The 21,165-nt window shown below is 37.7% G+C and overlaps 3 protein-coding genes across 11 annotated transcripts in view; all 3 read right to left on the reverse strand.

Annotated features, from left to right (window-relative positions):
• Nucleotides 1–7,576, reverse strand: part of ctdsp1 (CTD (carboxy-terminal domain, RNA polymerase II, polypeptide A) small phosphatase 1) — a 33,950-nt gene extending 26,374 nt beyond the window's left edge. The window contains exon 1 of the mRNA XM_046843630.1: nucleotides 7,181–7,576. Within this exon, the coding sequence (XP_046699586.1) occupies nucleotides 7,181–7,253 (73 nt within the window). The 5' untranslated portion in view covers nucleotides 7,254–7,576. The remainder of the gene's footprint in view (nucleotides 1–7,180) is intronic.
• Nucleotides 7,577–10,547: 2,971 nt separating this feature from the next.
• LOC124383236 (SPEG neighbor protein-like) lies at nucleotides 10,548–12,608 on the reverse strand. The gene is made up of 5 exons (XM_046845707.1): nucleotides 12,219–12,608; nucleotides 11,622–11,728; nucleotides 11,047–11,354; nucleotides 10,824–10,965; nucleotides 10,548–10,724 (listed from the first exon to the last, which is right to left on the reverse strand). Exons 2-5 carry the CDS (start codon nucleotides 11,726–11,728, stop codon nucleotides 10,586–10,588), a joined length of 696 nt encoding a protein of 231 aa, XP_046701663.1. The 5' UTR covers nucleotides 12,219–12,608; the 3' UTR covers nucleotides 10,548–10,585.
• A 537-nt stretch (nucleotides 12,609–13,145) lies between these two features.
• LOC124381683 (striated muscle preferentially expressed protein kinase-like) overlaps nucleotides 13,146–21,165 on the reverse strand; it is a 95,862-nt gene continuing 87,842 nt past the window's right edge. For 8 of the 9 annotated variants that reach the window (XM_046843503.1, XM_046843565.1, XM_046843531.1 and 5 more), the window contains 3 exons: nucleotides 18,882–19,811; nucleotides 18,485–18,724; nucleotides 18,021–18,162 (listed from right to left, as the gene is read on the reverse strand). In XM_046843503.1, coding sequence (XP_046699459.1) covers nucleotides 18,492–18,724; nucleotides 18,882–19,811 — 1,163 coding nt within the window. In that variant the 3' untranslated portion in view covers nucleotides 18,021–18,162; nucleotides 18,485–18,491. Of the gene's footprint in view, nucleotides 17,030–17,163; nucleotides 17,314–17,541; nucleotides 17,618–17,938; nucleotides 18,163–18,484; nucleotides 18,725–18,881; nucleotides 19,812–21,165 lie in introns of those variants that run through there. The other variant, XM_046843577.1, reaches the window with a different exon arrangement.

Below are 21,165 nucleotides of genomic sequence, written 5' to 3' on the forward strand. Positions count from 1 at the left end.
CTTTTTTGAACATACATTTTATTGTATTTGTTCTATTAAAATTAATTAAAATTGGTAAGTCCATCACAAAACACCATGCATAAAAACATTCACACAATCAAGTCACATCTAATTGGAATTTTCAAAAGCCAGTCAACCCATTGGTTTTTTGGAGGTTGGGTGGAAAATACAGAACCCAGAGGAAACCCACTCAAACCCCTGGAAGAGCACGTGAAACTCTATGCAGGCAGAAAAACCCCGAGCTAGATTAAACCAGACACTTTGGAGCTGAGGGATCACTTTGCTGCCTGTTCATTTTAAGCATGAAACAATAAAAATTATATGATATGGTAGTAAAACTTACTTTTTTATGATAGCTTTTATGCGATTTCTTATTTTTGTGATTTATTTATTCTGTGATGTTTATTTACTTAATTTAATTTACTTTATTTAATTGTTTTAGATTTATACTTATTCTATTTTTACCTCATTATAATGTTTCTATTTTTCTTATAAATTTTATTATTATTACTATTAATATATATATATATATATATATATATATATATATATATATATATATATATATATATATATATATATATAATTTTTTTATATATATAAAAAAAATTTGGTATTAATTTTTTTTTAAATCTTTATTAGATTTTTTTCCTTTTATATTCAAGAAGCGCTTTGAGATGCTACTTTTAAAGGCACTATAAAAAATATTTACGTTATTATTATTATTCTGTACAAATTACCGTTCAGATGGGGGAAAACTATAAAAGACTCATAATGTAATATAAAATTATATATCAAAATTCTAAGCATAAATCTGTGACTATCCTTCTTCTTTGTACTATCTTTTTTTGTAGTAGTAGTAGTAGAATGTTTTGAAAGCTTTTAAAATGAGCATAATACATCTTAGAAGAGCTAAGGAGAGGGAATGGTACAGAAATATCATCTTAATTACTGGAAACATTTCCACAAAAGACCATGCATCTCACAGTATACAGTTGTGTAAACCAACTATTGACAAAACAACAGTGCTCCATTAGATGATTAGATGATTTTATCTTTAAATACAAAAAAAAGGAAGGACTGGTTGTTTCACAACCAACCTGCTACTTCCAGTCAGAGTTTAAAATTGTTATAAAATCGTATGTGCGAAAATACTGCATAGATAACTGTGCAAATGTAATTTAACTCCTGCTGGTTCCTGACTTTTTAGACACCTGGTACAATGATCTTGTTATTATATGTGTATTGCCCTTCCCTATGAAAAGACACAAAAGGTTTTAGGAAACACTGAAGATGGCATATTACTAACTGAAGTCTTGTGCTAGTGAACAGAAGGTCGAATGTCAGAATTTGCCCAAGAGCTACTGCTGGGATTTGAGCAAAACATTTAACTCTCTACTGCATAGTTATGTTGTTAGACATTACTACTAAATCACGGATGAGATTTGGCTAGATTAAAATAATTATATTTACAGTTTAATATAATGAGATATATATATATATATATATATATATATATATATATATATACAGCATCCCAACTTTTTGGGGGGGAATTGGGGTGGTATATGACTTCCTCAAGAATAGGATTGGTCTACCAAGTGGTACATTCCACGTATGTGTTTATTGTTAGCTTGTATAAGGACGCAGCTGTATGAAGCTGACACTGCTGCCAAGTAGCAAAGTTTTATGTTTGTCAACTGGCATTATGCAAGATAGTACCGTATTTTCCGGACTATAAGCCGCTACTTTTCCCCACGATTTGAACACCGCGGCTTAAACAATGAAGCGGCTAATTTATGGATTTTTCCTGGGTTTTTCCCGGTTTCACAAGCTTCAAGCCAAAAAAACTAAACCCCATAACATTAGACCAATGAAATTGCCGAACGGGTTCAGGTGAACCAATTAAATTCTTTATATTAAATCAGATGCGCTCCCACTGAATCGGGCCGCACCACATCATAAATATGAAAGAGGTTCCTCTGACGTTTGACCTGCCACTCACTCAGACTGTCTACAGGAAATGCGAATCATTCGTCACGCTGAAAACAACCGGGCATGAAAAAACGCACTGAGCTGCACGGCATCGGGAGAAAAGATTCACTGATGGTGATTTTTAAACGCACGACGATGCCAAAAGATAAACTCCAGAGAGAAATTGTTGTGAAAGGAAGGAGGAAGACAGTGAACAATGAAACAATATAGCTACATTGTGTGTGTGTGTGTATATATATATATATATATATATATATATATATATATATATATATATATATATATATATATATATATATATATATACACACACACACAATGTAGCTATATTGTTTCTCCGCTCAGATTTTGAAGAGAATGCAACCAAATGTCATGAAATCATAAAAGAAAAAAATACAACAAAAAAGACCCAGGATTATTATCCTGCATCCTGTTTCAGACACGAATGAAGCGCTGTTCTTCTCCAAAAACTCCAGCAACTGGTCTCTTCAGTTCCCAAAAGTATAAACACTGTTGTTAAAACAAGAGTGGATGCTGCACAGTGGCCCTGAGGCCCTTTACCCTCAAGTTGGGCGGTATACCTAAGTTTTAGATCGCCATATTGTCCACCTGTGAGATCCCCGATACACGATTCTATCATATTGGGCCGAGGCAGTGCAATAGTTTACTCATTTGCTCATATATTGAATTATTTCTGAACGTATTTAATAATTTTTTTATCTGATTTATTTACTTTACATGTTTTAGTTATTCAATCGTTCACATTACTTACATCTCGAGAAATGATGCAGTATATCGCAGTATATCGCAGTATATCGCGAAGGAGAGGGTTTCCTTTAACGCCGTTGACATGGAAAAATATCGAGAAGTCCTTAAATGTTTGACAAACAGTGCGAGCTCCTGGGGCGCAAGTATTCCGTCAAAATTGCTATCCCAGATCTGTCCAATAAAACAAGGGAGATCATCGCAAAAGCGGCTGACTTTGTGGCTGACTGCAGACGTATGGTCAAGCTTAAATATGACCCCCTATGTGGCTCTTACAGTTCATAATATTTAAGAGGACTGGAAACTGAATGCAAAATGTTTCAAAACAACATTCATCTCAGAGGACCGCACCGCAGAGGTACCGGCAGAGGCTCAGGCGGCAGTCGTGCAGGATTGGGACATAGATCAAAATTTCCTGTATCACAACAGGGCCAGAATTGTTGTGGCCATACAAGGGCTCGAATGGCCAGGGCTAAACTGTTTTATCTCATTATTATTAATTATTATGGTAATATTTTTATTGAATAATGAAATTAAAACATTAATGCAAAAGGAGCCGGATATCGTCTTGAAATCGGCATAGGCCTCAGCTTTCGGTGATATCTCTGCCTATCGCGATACACGATCCTATCTTCTATCGGCACGACCCTACCGCACCTGCATTTTATTTCAAGCATGTTGCAGCCATCAAATTCAAAATTTCCTTCTTTATTACCTAAAAATGGTACACGTCCTTGGTTTAAACATAAGATCTGCTTTTGATATTCTATTGGGAATAAAAGTTGGGTTTATTATTGTTTTTATTGACATTTTACACAGCATCCCAACTTTTTGGGGGGGGAATTGGGGTGGTATATGACTTCCTCAAGAATAGGATTGGTCTACCAAGTGGTACATTCCACGTATGTGTTTATTGTTAGCTTGTATAAGGACGCAGCTGTATGAAGCTGACACTGCTGCCAAGTAGCAAAGTTTTATGTTTGTCAACTGGCATTATGCAAGATAGTACCGTATTTTCCGGACTATAAGCCGCTACTTTTCCCCACGATTTGAACACCGCTTAAACAATGAAGCGGCTAATTTATGGATTTTTCCTGGGTTTTCGGTTTCACAAGCTTCAAGCCAAAAAAACTAAACCCCATAACATTAGACCAATGAAATTGCCGAACGGGTTCAGGTGAACCAATTAAATTCTTTATATTAAATCAGATGCGCTCCCACTGAATCGGGCCGCACCACATCATAAATATGAAAGAGGTTCCTCTGACGTTTGACCTGCCACTCACTCAGACTGTCTACAGGAAATGCGAATCATTCGTCACGCTGAAAACAACCGGGCATGAAAAAACGCACTGAGCTGCACGGCATCGGGAGAAAAGATTCACTGATGGTGATTTTTAAACGCACGACGATGCCAAAAGATAAACTCCAGAGAGAAATTGTTGTGAAAGGAAGGAGGAAGACAGTGAACAATGACTTTCTTGGTAGGCTACTGTTTAGATACAAGCCGTGTAACACTTATTTATGTTTAAAATAAAAATCTTTGTCAAATTCAGTGGGTGCGGCTTATATTTGGGCTTATTTGTGCTTAATAGTCCGGAAATTACGGTACTCATCAACTACAGTAATCCATAATACAAAGAAAAGCAGTAAAACTTAAAACCTGTCATTGCATGAACAACATGTAGCTAGTTTCAGAAGAAACTCTTTTCCCGGATAGGGATGGAGAATATTTGCAGTTATAGCCAACCCAACCCCCCTCCCTTCCCACAACCCAAAGATTTGTGAAAACAGTAGGAAAAAGTAAACCGTTTACTAGAGGATGTTTAGGGCACTTTAAAGCATTCCAGAACACTGTTTACTTCACAGATACTAGCCTTGCGCACACGGGAGATAAGGAAAGCCTTGGATTTACACGACAATGCGATCGAGCACGTGCAAGGAAACTTCTTTTTTTGTGGTTGCATGTGGGACATCCTGCCATTTTGGGTGCCGAGCTACAGAAAGTGACAGTGCATCACATGATCACCAGCTCTTTGACCTGCAGTAAACAATTTAATGGCAGTACACTTTTAGTACACACTGACCTGTAGGGAGCACGGTCCTTCCTTCAGTACCACTGTAGCACTACAGGGCTTTGTGCCTCAATTGTTGAGGGTCCGAGAGCAAAATTCACAAAAGTTTTGTCCATTCACCGCTCATTCGTTCTCGATTCAAGCGTTGACCAATCATTCAGCTATTTTGTAAGAAGTCTCGTGTCAGAAATTCAAATATGATTAAACGATATGATATTTAGTGTGAAACTTTGACTGTCCATATTACAAAAACCCAATAATAAGGACATTGTGGCAAAATGACAAGAAAACGTATCAGTTTCGTGGCCGTTATTCTAAACTTCAATAAAATTTTATTGTTTTCATTAAAGGAATAAAACAGTCCAAGAACACGCTGTAACCGGAGGTTCTTTCGGAGTGGTACCAGTAAATTTCATACGTCTTGTTCGGCATCGTGCGACTCGATATTTTGTGCTTTATTGCTTACTTATATATTTCCTGCTAAGTTGCTAATTAACCAAACGCCACATCGTAAACAACCTCCTGCAAAACCGATGTGAAAGCTATCAAAACCGACGCTCCGAGCTATATATCAGATCCCGACTTCTCCAAATTCAGCAAACAATAAACAAACAGAGGCATTGTGCGTACTGTACAGTAAGCCAAAAGCCATCGATTTGTTTCCTGTAACGTTTCGGACCATGTGTGTTGTGAAAGAAATGCTCAACCTGGAAACCGATTCCATACAGGAGAACCAAATTTATATTTACATTAACGCCATTTGACAGACGCCCTTATCCAGAGCTCATTTATACAGCTGGGGAATTGAAGGTTAAGGGGCTTGCTCAAGGGCAGATTGGTGGTGATGGGATTTGAACCCACGACCATCTGATCAGAAGGCCAACATCTTATACACGACGCAACTACTTCCAAAACCGTGCTGGATCTACCAGGATGCCTTACCACCAAACAAGTGCATCCTTTGTCCTTGTAAGAACTTTCGTTTCAAGAGCTGACCGATAATTGGGCAGGGAAAGTTGTTTTGTATATTTTCACATCAAACTTTAAAATGCAGAAAAAAATGCAAAGTCAGTGACTTTAAAGGAGGTAAAACTCATCAGACCTTGATTGAGAGTCATCTACTAATGTCAGCCAAGAACACTGGGTACAGGCTCGCCAGAACAAAAAAAGACCATGTGACATTGCTCTAATCTATATAGCTGTATACAAAAGTATATTATATATATATATATATATATATATATATATATATATATATATATATATATACGCTCAAACAGTGGGATCCGAAATCTCAGTGGAAACCACCTACTCATTCATTCTCAGTACAGCAGTGACTCCAGTGTAAGTGTGTAAGTGTGTGTGTGTGTGTGTGTGTGTGTGTGTGTGTGTTCCAATTGTACAGGAGTAGAACACCCATTATTTTATTCCACCAATTACAAACACCCTAAGCAGTGATATTTGGAAAGTTGGAGGAATAAATGATACTTAAAGTGCCTACTAGGAGCGTGTGTGCGTGTGTGTGTGTGTGTGTGTATATGCATATGTAGGCCAAAAGTATGTGGACATCAGCTCATCACAGCGTTGTGTTTACATTTATCTTCACATTTATGATGTTCGGCAGACGCCCAGATCAACTTCGTTATTTTAATTATACAACCTAACTAAGGGCCTTGCTCAAGGGCCCAATAGTGACATCATCTGTTGGGTTGCCATGTTCAGTAGGAGCATATGATGGCCAGGTGCATACCAACTTCCGGCTATGTTCTGCTGGAATGTGTAGAATGCATATGAAGTGTGTGTGTGTGTGTGTGTGTGTGTATATGCATATGTAGGCCAAAAGTATGTGGACATCAGCTCATCACAGCCATGTGTTTACATTTATCTTCACATTTATGATGTTCGGCAGACGCCCAGATCAACTTCGTTATTTTAATTATACAACCTAACTAAGGGCCTTGCTCAAGGGCCCAATAGTGACATCATCTGTTGGGTTGCCATGTTCAGTAGGAGCATATGATGGCCAGGTGCATACCAACTTCCGGCTATGTTCTGCTGGAATGTGTAGAATGCATATGAAGTGTGTGTGTGTGTGTGTGTGTGTGTGTGTGTGTGTGTGTGTGTGTGTGTGAAAAGAAAAGTTCAGCATACAACTTGTTGATTGTGTGTATAGTTTCTGTACATGTATAAATTAAGTCTATTGATTATACATATATAGATTAATGTGTAACTGTATGCATGCATGTGTAGAAAAGGTACTGTATGTACATAAAGAGTTTTCCGGGTTCGGAAAACGTCCATTTGAACCATCACACACTTTTTTTTTTTGGTTTGGACTTTCTCACCTTTGTCCCGCAGAGGAGCGCTCGGCTCTTCATCCCGACTCACTTGCGTGATGATGGATGACGGCGCGTCCATGAAGCCCCGCAAAAATCCCGCACTTCTGCAATTTCTAAACTCCTACACACTCACAGCCGAGCAAAATTCCCCACGCTTAGCGCCCACACCAATCCTAACAGCACTTCAGGAAATGCATCATGCGCGCCGATCGCGAGGTTATTTCCTTGTTGTTGTTGTTTTGTTGTTTTTGTCTTGTAGAAACAAAGAAAAAATAATTAGAAAAAAAAGAAAATTGGGGAGAAAAAAAAGTTTCGTTTCTTAATGGCAACTTTGTTACAACATGGAGTTCAGCTCTGCTCTCAATTTCAAGATACAAACATGGAACTCAGCTGTTTCAAGGCGCCCGAGATCTTAAAGGGGCAACGGGTGGTGTAGGGCCCGCTCGGTTTTTTTTTTTTTTGCATCGTTACAACGTTTAATAGATCATCTAAATAAATAATAAATATAAAATAGAGTCAGTAGAAAAAAACTTTGTTACCAGTTAAAGCAAATACATTAACATTTTTTATGAACAAAAAATCTAGACATATTTAGCTATAATAAACGCCCCAGTAAACGCCTTCAATAAACGCCGCTTATGCAACGTACAAAACCTGGTAAATTAAATCTGTTGATTAGGTAAAATCTTCAAATTAAAACTATTTTTTTCTTTTTGTGGATAGACACAGTTACAAAATGTGTTCAAATACGTGACGAAGCTGAATGGAGCCCCTGCAGGCGTTGCCCCTTTAAGTTCAGCAAAAGTCGAGCACGCAAAACAAAGTTTAAAAGCGCTCTCGGCCTGGCTGGAAGAGAGATGCGCTTTTTCACTTCACTCCACTGTAGATTAACATTCAAACGCTAAATAAGACTCAAACACAGTCCCGGGTGCTCGCAGGAGACTGCAGTGTGAGTTGATTCGGGGGAAACTCTGAGTTTTTAACGTGTGAAAAGTTTGTTGAGAACTTTTCCGCTGGCAGGAGTTGGTGCGAGCTGGGGCGCCTTGAAACGGTCGCAGAATGAAAGAGTAGGGACGGTCGGCAAAGTCCGAGCGCTTCGTCGAGTTTACAGCAGTGTGTGTGTGTGTGTGTGTGTGTGTGTGTGTGTGTGTGTGTGTGTGTGTGTGTGTGTAAGAGAGAGAGAGAAACACGGGCCTCCTGCTGGGAAACCAACTCCTCATACACTTCTGCTTCCACACATGTAACCCACCAGATTCATACATCTCTACACATGCAGCTTTCTATTGGCTGATGAGTTTTCATCATATTTTTGGACAGTATGTGGTTATGAGACCGCATCGAAACCCACACTGATAGAATACAAAAAAATTAAAAAATCTTCAGAGGACATGCTGATGGAATACATCTCAAATAGATTATCAGGGTTGAAACAAACTCATGGAGTCCCTGCAAGCTTAAGTGAAATATTCTTCTGAATTTATAGTATATCTGCTAGTAGACTAAGATGTGCATTCAAAGTTGACCAACACACCTGTCCACCCAATTATCCATCTATTCATTGCCCATCCATCCACTTTTCCACCCATTCATCTATTCATCCATCCATCTACCTATCCATCCATCCATCCATTCATCTATCGACCTATTTATCCATTCACTCTACCATCCATCCATTTATTCATCCATCCATCTATCCATCCATCCATCCTTCTATTCATTGCCCATCCATCCACTCTTCCACCCATTCATCTATTCATCTATCTACCTATCAATCCATCCATCCATCTACCTATCCATCCATCCATTCATCTATCGACCTATTTATCCATTCACTCTACAGTCCATCCATCCATCCATCCATTCATCCATCTATTCATTGCCCATCCATCCACTCTTCCAACCATTCATCTATTCATCTATCTACCTATCAATCCATCCATCCATCCATCCATCCATCCATCCATCCATCCATCCAGCTATTCATTGCCCATCCATCCACTCGTCCACCCATTCATCTTTTCATCCATCTATCTACCTATCCATCCATCCATCCATCCATCCATCCATCCATCCATCTATCCATCCATTCATCTGTCAACCTATTTATCCATTCACTCTACCATCCATCCATCCATCAATTAATCTTTCCAACCATCTATCCATCCATCCATCCATCCACCCATCCATTCATTCATTTATTAACAACCTGTCAGTTGTATCCATGGAATAAAAACTTTGATGCAGGAACACCTTCAGTACATGTAGAGATATTTTTGAGAAAATTAGCTTAGGCATATTTGAGATTTTGTAGAACGTGAATTTCTAGATTGGAATTTGCACTTGCTAGTGTCAGCCAACTCCCGCCATCTCTGTTTGAGGTGTGCCTCCCGAGAGCTCGTTGGACATGCAGAAAAATAAAGCAGTTTTGTTCCTTTCTCACCGATTACTGAAAGCTTCTTCATTTTGGTAAATTTGTATTGTTTATGTCAACCGATAGCAAAGATAATTTCAGATTTGTTTAAATAAAATATCTTGCTACTTTAAAATTTGACATTGGATTTTAATAGTATTTACATGATAACTAACTAACCTATAGCAATTTAACAAATCTAAAGTGTAATTTATAAGTCGAAATACCTGGGAGAATTAGTTACTATTTATTAATAAGTTATTTGTTGGTTGTTTCACAATTTGAGCCACAAAAGCTCCGACATCCATTACAGAACACCAAACCTACCAGCTAATTCACCAGCTCATGTTTTTGGGATGAAACTGGATAATCCAGAGGAAGCCCACACAGCTAGCCAGGGAACATGTGCAAACTTAACAAAGGCAGTAACCCAAGCTGAACTCTGAACCTGGAGCTTTGAGAAGTGATGTGGTCATTTCCAACATGCTAAAAATAACGATGTTAAAACTTCATAAAGCATTTAAAAGTCAGCTACGTCAACAGAGAATACATATACATAGATATGTTAGCAACAATTTTTTTAGCATTATTAGCAATATGTAAAAAGTGTAAAAGCCCAAAAAATCTGCAGTGTCCCTTTTTATTATTGTGAAATCACTGATTTAACCGGTGAACCCAATTTTTCACATTAGAAAACTCTCTCATTCTGAGGGAGCTTGAACAAAATGAAGGTCAGAAAGCCCAGGAAATATACATGAAAATCTGCTGTTTTATTTATTATTGCATATGTTTAATGGTAAGAAGTCATTTTTTTGTATATTTTGCTAACTAAAAACCTGGAACATAAAACAAAAAATAGTGCTCTCAGGTTATTTTTGAAAAAAATAAAATGATGAATTATTCAATATGTATAGATCTAATTAATAACACAGTTGTTTAGAGACATCAAGATGTAATACACACCAAAGAACCTTGCAGTTTGGTGTAACAGTGTGAGTTTCTCACATAATGTCCACTCGAGCAAAGGACTGATCCGTTCCCAAGTTATTCTCCACGAACACCTCATACTTTCCTGAATCTGATGCCCGTGCACTTTTGATCGTGAGAATGGTGTCAGTGTCACCTACGTCAAAAAACACCCTAGAGGGAAATAAGCACACCAGTTGAGTTTACAACACTGAGCTATTTAGATAGATGGACTTGAAGAATACAGCTACAAGAGTAAAGAAACATCACTACCTGTCATCTTCCTCTATATCTTCTCCATCCTTGAGCCAGCCGACATCAGGGGGCGGTTCCCCACTGATCTCCGCCTTCAGCACAACAGTGGTCCCTCTCCTGCCTTTCACACTGTCTGGTCCCTTGGTCACCTTAGCTGGGACTGCATGTAAAAAGTTTTTAGTACTATTCTTCAAACAATACAGATGTGTATTGACTTCCATTCTATGGCAATTCTACACACCCTCCACTATGATGCAAGCAGAGCCGGATGTCTGACCAAAGGGGTTTTTAATGGTAACAGTGTATCTGCCCAGATCTGCTAACTCTCCATCACGCACCACTAGTGCCACAACATCAGTTTCCTCAAACACGTAGCGGTACTTAGGTCCATCTTTAAGCTCTTTGCCGTCTTTTGACCAGACGATGAAGGGGTCAGGGAAAGCACTGACTCGGCACTCCAACTTTGCGGCACTTCCTTCCACCAGGAGCACGTCTTTTAGCTCCTGCAGAAATGTTGGTGGCCCTTTCTCACGTAGCTCTTTTCTTGACCTTGAACATATATTAGAAAGGAAAAGATATTAAAATGTTCTACATGGCATTTCCTTATGAAATTGGTTTCAATTCTTGGATTCATATAAGTTGCCCCAAACGTACAATTTTATTATATTGTATACATTTAGAGATTATCTTGTATTTATAAATGATTCAAGTAGAAAAAACTTTTACTATGTTCATCAGAAACAATAATAAAAATTATTATTGTACACAATGGTCAAATTAACATCAGTGCTAACAATATTTCAGGTTGTTTGTTACCGATGGCCCCGATATGAAGCCTGGATGCGTATAGCTGCCTCTTGAACTTGAGGGTCGTTGATGTTAATTATGCACCCTGGTGGGGGTGCAGCCTTGACTTTGGACATCTGACCATTTAGACAAAAAAACAAATAAAAATCATATTGGTGGAATGACAAATTGTCTTTTAAGGCTTTCCTTTGAGAAATGGGTTTAGGGTTTAAAATGAGTAAAATGCAGACTGTAACATGAAACACTCAACTTATCATGTAATACAACATAAACCACGAGCTAATCAATTCAATTAAGTTGTATTTGTTATGTGCTTTTAAAAATGGACATTTAACCAAAGCAGCTTTACAGAGGTAATGAGGTTATATATTTTAAATTTATTTGTTATTACCTAAACGTTTTGTCCCTATAAGTTTATCTCTAATGAGCAAGCCTTCCTGAGGTAGAAAGCTTGAGAGGAACCAGACTCAAAAGTGAACCCATCTTTACAGCAACATCCAGAGGTGTTTGATTAAAATAATTACTAAAACAAAAATATATTTCAAATAATATGTGAAGAATGTAAGAATTATGACCAGATAAAACAAACAAACAAAAAATACTTACCCCAGGTTCCTGAATATCTCAGTCACGATACTCACAGACTGTAGCCCTCAACCTGGCTTTATATACACACCTCCAATGGGACAAGTCTGATCGAATGAAGTCTTAATTGTAAGAGGTCTACAGATGCCACCCAGCATTTCTCCTTCTTTAGATCTTTGCCTGGAGACTCCCAGACTTGCTGAGGTCCATTAAAGATGTTCAGCAAGTGTCCCAGAGTAGCCAGCCAGGCCTTGTATAGTGAACCAATGGCTGAAAGACCCAAGAGGCTACTCAGAATGCAGCATGGGCTGTGACTAAGAATGCATGAGTAGTAGATGTGAAACACGAGTCCTCCCGGATGAGGGCTTCTACACAGGTGGGCACCAGGAGGCTCGGTTTGAGACCATTTACATCAAGGCATTTAGATAATGGACCTCTTTGAGGAGAGTGGAAAGTCTGTCTCATGGTCTAGTTTATACCACAGCACTGTCAACAGTATGCTTGAATTCTGATTGGTCAGAATGTGTGAGATTTGTGTTAGCTGCAAAACAAGTTACTATTATATAATAATTTCTTATGTAACATATAACAATGAAGATAATCAGAGGTAAAATGATTCCTTTCAAATTTCCTACACTAGAAAATCAGAAGCCCTTAAAGTTTCTCTATAAGATAATTGCAATAACGTAAACGATAACTTGAACAAAAACATTTCTTGACATTACACAACATTAAACATGTTTATGAAGAAATAAAAACAGATGTAGGTAATTATGACTGACCATATTTTACAATGCATTTGTTTTCTTTTCTTCTCTAATTCTATTAATAGATATTCAAAACATGCAAATTATTAGCAGCAGTTGTGGCTTTGAGACACAATTATGAGTTCAACCAAAGGACCTTTGGAAAGTGGAAGCTTAATTTTGCTGACAAAAGTGACAGATATACTCTTTATTTCTGACTTTATTTCAGCAAATGTTGCATTTTCACATGTACACTTTTTTTTTCTCGATACAACCTGTAAAGCATTCAGACAATGTTCAGGTTTGTCAGTGTTTATAGTGCAATGCATTCCAAATTCTGGTTTAGTTTCACATTAAAGGGTTTCTATGTGTAATAAAAAGAAAAAAAATACATTCAAACCACCAACTAATAACAACAAACAGCTTTTTTCTTGTAGCCAGAGAGCCATTTTTGCTTCATTGTGTGTTGGATTCAAAACTTAATGAACAGGAAGAAGATTTCTAATCACCATTCTTTTAATAGAATTTCAACTACAAAAGATGAAAATAAAAGGTAGAAAAAATGAACAATTTGACCAGAAATTTGTGGGCCTTTGTGACTAAAGTTGAGTATTTTATGCAAATGCAAATACGCCAACACAGTTCTGAAGTGCAAAAATCAGCAAAACTACTCACTGCAACATGTAACAACATCCAGGATTTACTTTTTGTACCCAAACAATCTAAACCAGAGATCTTTTATTCCCTTAAAAAAATATAAAAGATGGCAGCACAGCTTGCAAGTACTTGTTCCATCATGTGAAATAGTCTAAAACTAGTGCTGCTGTGAAAACAGCACTGTAATAACATTTGCATTACTCACTAGTATAACAAGGAAACATTTGGTGGAAAAAAAAGGTTGTGTCTAATTTAAAATATTGTTTCTGTAAGATGGATGTTTAATAGATACACTCACATGAAACATTCTTTTTTTTATTTTCAGCTTTCGAGTTTCTAAATTACACATCAGCGTGTTTTTGATTATGTTAATGAATAATTTCTTTAATTATCTTTCACCGTTTTTGATATCACACACAATCATACATATTCAGGTCAAATCTGCATTAATAAAATAAGCATTAATAAAATAACTCCTCAAATTAGCCGTGTTGGTGCCATTGTAAGATGGCGTACCCTTCATTTCTAAAAAAATCTGTAAATCAAGGTTTAAAATGAAAAAATCCTAATAATCCATAATCTAATATAATCTTAACATTTTGCTGCTTTTTGTAAGCTGCCTCATTTAGGTACATTAAAAACACAATACAAAACATAATTAAAGCCCAATATTAATGTGGAAAATAAATTAAAATGTATATTCAGAAATCTGACAAATGTTGAAGAGAAGCATTTCACAAACATTTCACAACATAATGTCTTGAGAAATAATCCTATTTTACATTAAGAAATTTTCCAAATTTATCATTTAGTGTAACAGCCACTGTTTTACCTGAACAAAATTCTATATTTCTATATTTTTTTTCTCAATAAAATCTTTTATGTTATGACTAGAAAAATGCGACCATTTTCCAACAATATAAATGGACAGCATGCTAAAGATATTCAAAAGTTATAGATTTTACACTTCCAATGTCCTATTCTGTCATACTTTGTTTGGTTAAATGACTTGGTTTGTTTGGCTTATTTAATGTTTATCCATGAATTATATAGCAGCTTCATTCTTGATAGAAAAAAAAACAATTATTGATTAAATGAACCTCAAATCACATAAAGGAAACATTTTTGAAGAATAATGCCACAATACCTCTTATTGCTGCCACAGGTAGTGAATTTTTTATTATATTTATACTATGAAAGAAATATTTCAATTGATCACATGCTTGCACTCCACCATTGTACAGATCGGAAAAAAATGCGTTACAAAAAAACAAAACAATGGCCAATACACAAAAATGTCTGTGATGTGTTTTACGTTCTAGACTTCAACTGCAAAGGCATCTTCCAATACATTAAAAATAAATAAATAAATAAATAGATGACTTTCAAATCCTGGGATTTTTTATTATTTTTTTGCAAACAGTTCTAACATTATTTTTTCCTTAAAGAAAAAAAAAAAAATTTTTTGACGTCACAGTCTGCTCAAGACCCAAATCAAGAAGAGAAAAGCCTGTATTTGTTGTAGAACATCAAGTGGCACTACAGTAAATTACTGACTGAGAAAACTGAGGACTGCGGACAAAGAAAATTCCAATGTTTTTCAAAAAAAAGAGAAGAAAAACACACACACACACAAACACACACACACACACACACACACACACACACACGCACACACACACACACACACACACACACACACACACACACTACTCCGATTTAAAATAATTTAGGACACGCTTATAGATTTCCACAAGGTCTAAAATGAAAGCGGAAACATCAATATACAGCTAATGCAAGGACAAAATGTCTATATGTAATCTTACACCACAACAATGTTAAATGCTTAAATCTGATTGGTCAGGTGGTAGTGTTGATTCATTTTCTATAAGAATATTTTCTTTAAGAAAGGTTTTGCCAGAAAAGTGGCATTTTTGCAGTAACAACATACTTATGGACTGAGAAATGCTATATATAAACCGAGTTGAAAATGAAGTAGGTGATGTTTTGGAATGAGTCTCCAGTATCAGTATTTGTAACGGCAAGATGTCACGATTTTACACTTGGTAACATTTCCTTATATCCTTATTATCACATTATTCATTTCAACAGAGTGAATGAAAATGGTGAGGCTGGTTTTGCAGATATTCCACAATCTGAAATGTGATTATACATGAACAGAATGTGCCATTCTTTATTAAATAAGAAATTGATTTCGGTATTATGGTAATTGCTATTGTTACTGAAGTAATCATGTCTTAGATAACTGAAGCAGATACAGCCACTATACTAGCTTTCAAATGAATTGTGCAAAAAAATGATTTTATGTCAAATTGTAATTGTTACTGGGTTCATTTTATACATTGTGAAAGCCTATGGCAGGGATATTTCTTTTCATTATATTTTTTGTGCCACAACTTGTATCACACTTAGAAACAGCCATATTGTTTTAAAACACTATAAAATATACAGACATGTTTTCAGCCTTTCAGTCTTTCCTTTCTTTTTTTTACAATTTTTTATGAAAGACATTGGAATTGTCTTTTAAGTCTATTTTACATATATCGTGGTAAATACAATATAACAACTACCTGTAAGAAAATTATCAATCTCATAAAAACTAGCACAGAATTTTGATATACATTTTTTTTTATTATTATATTTTTCTCCACGAATGTCAAGGCCCCCGAATTATTATATTGAAACACCACAAAAGTCTACATTTACAACTGGTTTATCAAAGGATGTGGTATATGTTCATGTTTTCTTAGTCAGAAAAAGCAAGGTAACACGTAGGTGTGGGATGGTTGTTTGTGGGCAGGGCTAGGTGCAGGACAATGAACACAACAGCACTGAGCATGCTGGCCATAGCTGATAGAGCTTAATGTGTTTGAATCTACGATGTGTGCTAGTATTAGTCTGTACTGGATGTGCTTGAGTTACTTATCTCAGATCAGATAGTGGTGGTGTTCGATCCTGTTTCTGAATAGTGTTACTGAGGCTGGGCCTGATGTGTTCACACACTTTTGTGATCCAGCCAGCCAGGTCTCAGCATGGTCATAGTCCATCACCGGCCCATGCCTCTCCGTCCTCTTGTTCTGAGAGCCCCTTCCCTTGGGTAACATTGTTCCATCAAAAACAAGCCAAGCTCATTGAGTGACAGGAGTGGAGGAAATGGAGGGAGTGGAGGGTGTGGAGAATATAGTGGTGGGTGTGGTAGGTGTGGTTGGTGTGGTGGGGGTTTGGGCAGAGTAGGAGCGCAGCAGCACTTTGTGCTTGGTAGCCACATGAGCCCTGATCTGCTGCTGCTGGTTCACAAACTCTTTGAGACGCGTGGTGGTGAAGGTGAGTGTCTGCCGTCGCAGCCGCATCAGATAGGCGTCCTGCAACCACGAGTTGTTGAAGCAGTCTTTGATGGAGGGACGTGCCCTGGAATATAACACCACACACGTACACACAGATGCATGCAAATCAGTCACTACTCTGACAATGCCTAAAGGGGAATTCCTAAATCGAAAGACAGATAGATAATGTTTGGAGAAGATAAAGTACACTGTACACACCAAGGGTAGCTGCACAGGATCTTCTTAAGGAACAGAGAGGCACTTTGGGATACGTTTTGGTACAGCTTGCTGAGGTCAAACTTGGCTGCCTGGATTCTGGCCTCTGTCTCTGTTGGAGTACTCTCCGTGAATGGTAACCGTCCACTGAGCCTAAACATTATCCACAACAGCAACAAGAACTTTATGATATTTCATAAACTGTATTAATAAAACTTCAAATTAAATTCAGTCCATAATGTGACACTTGTCCAAATCATATTCAAGATACACAATGCAATGCACTTTCATATATTGACATCTCAAATGATATAGAAATGTAAAGTTTTTAACTTTCATAAGCAAAAGAATTGTTGCTGCAGAGTAGCGATCATCACTTACATGATATATGTCAGCACACCAACACTCCAGATGTCAGCTGGAGGACCCACAATGTCTCCTTTTATCATCTCGGGAGCTTTTAGAAACCAGCCGGGATTCAAAAAGAAACGCAAATTACAGAGCACAAGGATGTGCTCAATTACTTCCATAAAAAGAGCAAAAGAAACACATGCTCAAATGGTAAAGGTTACAAGGTTAGTATGAACTCCTGAAAAGGCATAAATAGAAAGAAGGCAAGCCTAGATTGTATATGATGTGAAGATTCATATGTGTAAAATTACTCTGAATGATTACTTTTGTGCAACATGACCAATGTGCTTCCTAAAATAATAAAAAGTAGGTTTTTAAATGGATTGAAGTTAAATTTCTCTTTGTGACCACAGAACTCTTTACTTACACATATACTCCAGCGTTCCTACAGGGGGGCTGAACTGCTTCAGAAAGAGTGGGTTGAACGTCTGAGCACTGCCGAAATCAATGATCTTGATCGTGTTCATGTAGGTGGCTATAATGTTTTCAGGCTTTATGTCTAAGTGCAGAATTCGTCTGCTGTGCAGGTAGTCCAGACCCTGCAGGATTTGCACAATATAGGACACCACGTCGTCTTCAGAATAACGGAACCTGAAAAGGAGTGAACATTTTTACCAAACAATGGGGCCTTGAGTACACGTGTATCTACTTTCTCTGCTCTAGAAAGAATGATTTTTGATTACATAAGAAGTGAACTGGAATTAAAGCTTTATTATAGGTTATTACTACAATTTAAGCTGCATATTTGTTTCGAAATAGTAGCTGTGAACTGAAATACATCTGGAATTGCAAGATGTTGGAATGCTCCAAGAGCTAATAGCAAGAGGAAGTAAGCAAATTTTCTGAACTAAACCAATGCCAAGGTTATTTGTCTCCCAATCAGTGAAAATCTGGAAGCCAGATGGCTTCTGACCTATCAATCAGGCTGTGGAGAAGCTCTTTGCCAGTGCAGCACTCGGAGATGAGCACGAGGTAGCGTGGTGTGACATAGGCCTCGTGGAGAGACATAATCTTGTCATGATGCAAGGCCTTGAGGATTTCATACTCCTGCAGAACACTCTGCTTGCTCTCAGGCTCATATGGAACAATTTTAGCCATAAAGAGGTTTCCTGTAGCGTTTTCTCTGCACTCTCGGATGACGCCAAAACGGCCTCTGAATGAAAGATCAAAAATCATAAAACAGTGATAAACAACTAGACTTTAACTACTTAAAAACAAACCAAACAAACAAAAACCCTCTAAATGCCACGAGGGATATATATAAAAATGAATAAACTCAAATAGATTTGTACTTATATAGTGTGCATTACCTGGCTTCTCATCCATGAAGGTATAGGGCTTCTGAGGCACACCCTGACGTAAGGCAGACTCTCCTGTCTTGCCCAATGGAGTTCTCCGCCCTGTCGGAGTAACACGTCCTGATGGAGTGACCCTCCCACTAGGGGTCACCCTGCTTGGAGTAGCACTGCCTTCTCCAACAGGGGTGAGACTCGTAACCAGCACCACAGGTGGAGGCAGGGCGGGAGAGGGAGTTTTAGGGGTGACTGAAGTCACAGGTGCTGTTGTACTTGCAGGGACATACATGGGTACTGAGGAAATGGGTTTACCAAGGTTGGATGGAGGAGAAACTAATGGGGGTGGGGACACTGGAGGGGTTATTGCCATGGGTGAAACCACATTGATAGGAGTCTGGGGTTTAGGGAGAACAACAGGAGGAGAAAGTTTGGATGTAGATGGAGTAGTTGCAGGTTTGGACACTGTGATATTAAGGGTAGTTTTGGCTTTGGTCAGGGTGGGCATGCTGGGGGCAGGTGTGCTGGAAGCAGATGTACTAGGGCTAGAAGGCTGAGGAACCTTGGGTACATTATGATTTGTGGAGGCTGACATGGGTGTTTTAGCAGGAGATAGAGTTGTTGGGGGTGGTTTGGCAGAAGGTGCAGCAGATTTGTCAGAACGTGTAGCAGGTTTCTCAGAAGGTGCAGCAGATTTGTCAGAACGTGTAGCAGGTTTCTCAGAAGGTGCAGCAGGTTTGGCAGAAGGTGCAGCAGGTTTGGCAGGTTGTGCAGCAGGTTTGGCAGGTTGTGCAGCAGAAGACTGTACTGGAGTTGTAGAAGAAGTGGGGACAGGTTTACTCCCAGCAAGCTTTATAGGAGGTACAGTCATAGTAGAGGTCACCACGGCAGGACCTGCAGATGATGGAAGAGTTTTGACGATGACTGTTCCTGTGGATTTTGGAGGTGCTGTAGAAAAAAAAACATTAAAATTTTTTTTACAAATATTTACCACATTGAATAAAGGAATTGGGTTAGTAGGGATTCTCAAACTTTTGGCAGCCATAAATATCCATATTAATATCTATACAGTCTATTTTCATCTACATAATCCAAAATATCCAAATAAAAGAATCATTATTTATACAATAATATTCTAGCTGAATGAATATTCCCAAACTTTCCAATTATGAGCATTTTAATAAAATGTTGTCATTATTTAAAAAAGAAAATACTTTTACTTTTTTAAGCTTCTCTCATACTTCAGCAGCTAATCATAAGCAGAACAGAAGCAGGTGTTACTGGAGGAAAGCAATCAGACTCATGCTGCAGCAAAATTTATTTCTGAGCTGCACATGAATCGAAACTAATACAACAACTACTGCTCTAAACACATCTCACTGGACCATTACATTGTCATCATACATATGATTCACAAAATTTCTAATTTACTTTACTATGTGTTTAAATATATAATCTTTAACTTTTCATTTTATTTTGTACATAATTGCTGTAACCCCACTATTGATCTACAGCAGAATCCTTCATATTTTATTATTTTTCACTGTTATTAATTAAATTGATTTATTTACATTATTAAATTGTATTTGCATTATTAGTATACTTTTGTCATTTACACTGATGTTGTAAATATTGCATATGAATAATCATGTCAATTAAGTACTTTGAAATTGAAATAAATACTTATTTTTTATAATTACAAAAACTTTGACAACGACAAATATCTTCTTCTTCTTCCGGCTTCTCCCATTAGGGGTCCCCACAGTGGATCATCCGTCTTTATACCCCCCTGTATTCTACATCTGCCTCTTTCAACCCAACTACCCGCATGTCTTTCCTCACCACATCCATAAACCGCCTCCTTGGCCTTCCTTTTTTACTCCTTCTTGGTGGCTCCATCCTCAGCATTCTTCTACCTGTTTTCCCCAATGTCTCTCCTCTGCACATGTCTGAACCATCTTAATCGGGCCCCCATTACCTTGTCTCCAAAACGTCATACATGTGCTGTCCCTCTAATAAACTTGTTTCTAATCCTGTCTATCCTCGTCACTCCCAATTAAAACTCAGCATCTTCAACTCTGCTACCTCCAGCTCCACTACCTGTCTTTTACTTTTTTAGTGCCACTGTCTCTAAACCATACAACATCGCAGGTCTCACCACAGTCCTATAAACTTTCCCTTTCATTCTTGCAGATACTCTTCTATCACAAATCACTCCTGTCTCTCTTCTTCACCCACTCCACCCTGCCTGCACTCTTTTCTTCACTTCTCTAACACACTCTCCATTACTTTGCACTGTTGA

This window comes from Silurus meridionalis, chromosome 3 (genome assembly GCF_014805685.1).
Source record: "Silurus meridionalis isolate SWU-2019-XX chromosome 3, ASM1480568v1, whole genome shotgun sequence".
In the NCBI taxonomy this organism is placed as follows: Eukaryota; Metazoa; Chordata; class Actinopteri; order Siluriformes; family Siluridae; genus Silurus; species Silurus meridionalis.